The sequence below is a fragment of the Sinocyclocheilus rhinocerous genome, unplaced genomic scaffold (assembly GCF_001515625.1).
Source record: "Sinocyclocheilus rhinocerous isolate Xijiao unplaced genomic scaffold, SAMN03320098_v1.1 scaffold642, whole genome shotgun sequence".
In the NCBI taxonomy this organism is placed as follows: domain Eukaryota; kingdom Metazoa; phylum Chordata; class Actinopteri; order Cypriniformes; family Cyprinidae; genus Sinocyclocheilus; species Sinocyclocheilus rhinocerous.
In genome coordinates, this window is record NW_015626390.1 from 1 (window position 1) to 4,052 (window position 4,052).

General features: G+C 36.9%; 1 protein-coding gene across 1 annotated transcript in view; it reads left to right on the top strand.

Annotated features, from left to right (window-relative positions):
- The first annotated feature begins 1,399 nt into the window (after positions 1–1,399).
- Positions 1,400–4,052, top strand: part of LOC107713878 (serine/threonine-protein kinase 17A-like) — a 35,850-nt gene continuing 33,197 nt past the window's right edge. The window contains exon 1 of the mRNA XM_016519527.1: positions 1,400–1,907. Within this exon, the coding sequence (XP_016375013.1) occupies positions 1,750–1,907 (158 nt within the window). The 5' untranslated portion in view covers positions 1,400–1,749. The remainder of the gene's footprint in view (positions 1,908–4,052) is intronic.

Consider the following 4,052-nt stretch of genomic DNA (forward strand, 5'->3'; position numbering starts at 1 on the left):
ATTTATTTTTTTTATTTTATGTATTGTGTATGTACTGTATATTGCAGGTATATCTTTATTAATTAAAATAAATATTTTTAATGATTTGTGTAATTTATCGATGCACATCTTCCATTTCGACAGTCACACAAATATGAGTTGCTTTGTCGCTCATAACTATAAAACTTTAAATGCAAACAGACTTTGTCTCCTAATATTAATAAAATTACTGTTTATAACCAGATGACAAAACCAGATTTTCTTTGAGTCAGTATGAAATATCCTAAGTGGTGCTTTTATGTGTTTATATATACATTTATTGTTGGTCGAACGCCTCACCATCAAAAGAGAATTAATTCCTGGATGCTTCTCCACCGATGTTTAGCCATTCCACCGTTTAATGCATGCAGGCTGTTATGATGATGTTTATCGTTACGTTATGTTTGCATTTATTGTTTACTATTCTCCAGGGATTAAACATATTTCCGATGACTCTGAACTTTCTTTGGAAGGATGTCCATTAACTCTGAATCTGTGTATTAAACTCAAACTCGTTTTGTTTATCACTGACAGAACTTGTGAAATGACTATCTGACCATTTGCTGTACACTGTTGAGTTAATGATATTATAATGTATTTTTATCATTTTTATTTGTTGGCAGATTTGTATTTTATATTCTTTTTTTTTATGAGTTCAAGATAATGTGGAACAAATGAAATTGCATATGAAAACCCTTTACTTGCAATACAAACTGATAAAGTTGTTATTGAAAATACTCATGTAAATATAATTATGAACACAAATTACTCTACATCAGCCTGATTTTCTGATGGCCATCTGTTCCACATGAACAGACTTCGCTTTTGCCCAAATCCTTGTACATAAATGTCAATAAACTATCACTTTCTAGTGGGTTGTATTTATTATGTTGATTCATATACTGTAACACTAGAGGGCATCACAAGAACCTCTTCAATATGTGTGTGAATGTTTTGCTAAACATGAGATACAAATATTTAAATATGCCCAGAATAAGAGCAAAACAATAATAATAATAATAATAATAATAATAATAATAATAGGTAGCCTATCATTGGAAAATGGAACGCTTATTTTGATGTAATCATATATATATATATAAGTAAAATTATAAAAAATTAGAAGTCATTTAGCACGTCCTCATTACCCAGGTAAATGTTTATGTTAAATATAAATACAATTCACAGAGGATGAGAGTCTTTGAATGTCTACAGTTTGTCCTCTCAAAATAAAACCCCACATCAAGCTTTTTTATATATCTGTAACATAATTATTTAATTAATTAATTGTTCACCTCTTATTGGTCAAATGTCACTGTCAAGGTCCGCCTCCTCCCGCCCACCGGCAAGTGCTTGATCGTAATTGGTGGAAAGCGCTGTCAATCACGCCCGTTGCCCTGGCAACTGAAGTCTGAGGAACAGCTTGGCTGTCCGTGGACTCGGTCTAGATGAAAGCAGACGAGTCGAGGAGAGCAGCAGTCATAAACTCAAGCGTTTTTGCTCACTTGGGAGGAGTTTTAATCGAAGATGAAAGTATTAACAGTTAATACTTTAGACACGTTTCCGTGTTGTTAACGTTAGTTGAAAATTCAGCGAGAGGAGCTGTTTTATTAAGTGAGGTAGCGTGATAGTATTCGTTTCACTGCATCAGGTCACCTGTTGGACTGGGCTTGCAGGTAAAAACGGGTATCGGTACACAAATAAAACGAATCGACGTTTATAACAGCCGTTATGATTCCTGAATGTCCACGAACGACCGAGCCCAGAAGCCGCATTCGGTGTGAATCCGGTCAGAACCGCTCCGGTTTGCTGCGCGAGATCCGGACCGCTGTCAGGAGCGAGCCGTTCACCGAGCGCTATGACGTCATCCCCGGCAAAGAGCTGGGCAGGTGAGGCGCAGCTTTACCTGTCTACCTGTGCTCGTGTCAGTTCTGTTATATTTATCTGATGCATGCGCTCTGAACCTCTTGTTTGGATTTAAAAGTACTAATTTCGAAGTCCGGCCACGAATACATGCTCAGTAAATGTTTGGCATGCTAAATCCTACTTGTATTATAGTCTGGATGTGTGCATTGAAAATGTTTCCATTCTAGAGTCCCTGTGTGTTCTTGTATGCATCTGCATTCTTAAATGGATAGTGCATGTATTGCTTTCACTTCATACAGTTCAATATGTGTACAGTATTTAAAGTCTTGCATCACAGTATTTTGAACATCTACACTGCTTCAGAGTGTGATTTGGCATTGCTTTTTTTCAGATACTTATGTATTTTGTATTCCTTTTGGGTACGAGTGTGTAAAAAGTCATGCAATTGCATATGAAAACCCCTTTACGTGCAATGCAAACTGATTCAGTTGTTAATGAAAATAAATTCATTGTAATTGACTTGCATATCAGCCTAATTTTCTGATGTCCATCTGTTCTACATGAGCAGACTTCGCTTTTTCCCAAATTGTTGCATGCATTTATTGCTTGCATTGCATACAGTCATGCATTTTAAGTCATGCATTACAGTGTTTTTACGTGCTTTACAGTATGATTTGGCATTGCTTTGTCTTTTAGATGGCTTTCAGATGCATTCATCTGCACATTTAATGAAACACCCAATAAACTTTTGCATGCGTTGCATTTATAGCTGGATCTCATGATTGGAAAACAGAGCCACTGTTTGATGGCACACTGCGTTGATGCCAGGGCTCAGTGGTTTTTAAATCAGTGAATAAGTCATACAGGGCACTGTATTGTTGGTGGTGTTCTTTTGCCAAGTCGCTGTAAGACTTCAGCACTATGAAAACACTGCTCTGATTTCACTGCGCTTACTCTTGTTTGTACCGAGGAGGATATGCAGCGCAAGCACAAAAAGATTTGGGCATGTGTAGTATTTTACGCCTGTGCAAAACTAGCAGAAAAGTCACTTTAATTTCTCCAATATCAACAAAGTGCTGATTGAGATGGATAGGGACATTTAGCTTTTGCATGCTGGACAGAAGTTTGAACTCAAGTTGAACGCTTGTGAAATACAAGTTACAATATTTGAATTGTTTATTATCTGCTGTATTAGTCACAAGACAAACTCTGGAACATGTAATATCAGCAGGCTATCTGATCCGTTTATTTGCAAAACACATCAGGATTAATGGACAGAGGTTTGAAAGTGCAACTGTCTGGATGTTTGCCACCGCCGTTTAGGCCAAGCCATTTCATCTGAGAACAATGAAGCACAAATCAGTGAGTAGTTCATGTCCAGCGTGTTTTACCGATCTCTCAGCCCGTTTCCCAAAGGTGAACTTGAATGGTTCAGGATTTCAGTGACGTGATTGGCTGCTCCAGCTGGTTTTATTTTGATGGCTGTGCTTGTGGAGACGAGACATTTTTATTATTTACTTTAGCGAGCGATTTCAGTGGCTGCCAAAGGGTTATGATTCTGATTTTCATTCTGAGACTCACATTAGCCTAGATATTGGCATTTATAGTCTAGTTAGCCCAAATCTTACACGAGGACAGCTGCTTGTACCTGATTTATTTTAAGAGTCAAGACTATAAGTATGTGAGTTGTGTTACAAGTTGCACTGAAGAAATGATAATTTAGACCCAAGCACTGCTGAAACTGGATGGATGATGCAAACATCAGTTTGTTTTTGATGCAAAGCAAATATTTTAAGTAGCAGAATGCTTGACGTTGTGTAGGTTCTAGACTAACAGGTTTAGACTGATTGGCATACTGACGGTTTTTAAGAGTGGTAAAAATGTTGAACTTGTGAAGTACTAAATGGATCAGGCATCATTCATAAAACATGAGGAATAAATCAGGATTAGTAAAGGCAGAGACTCCTAATGATAATTAATGTTTTTGTGCTCATGCTTCATTATTTGTAGGCTCAAAATTGATACGAATCAAATTTGTTAAGGATGCCCAATATCTTAGTTGAGGTTTTGTGCCGATATTGGATATTTTATTGTGTTTTGTCATAGTGCTGGGCGGTATACCGGTTCATACCGAATACCGGTGTTTATTTTTGTTATGATATGAATTT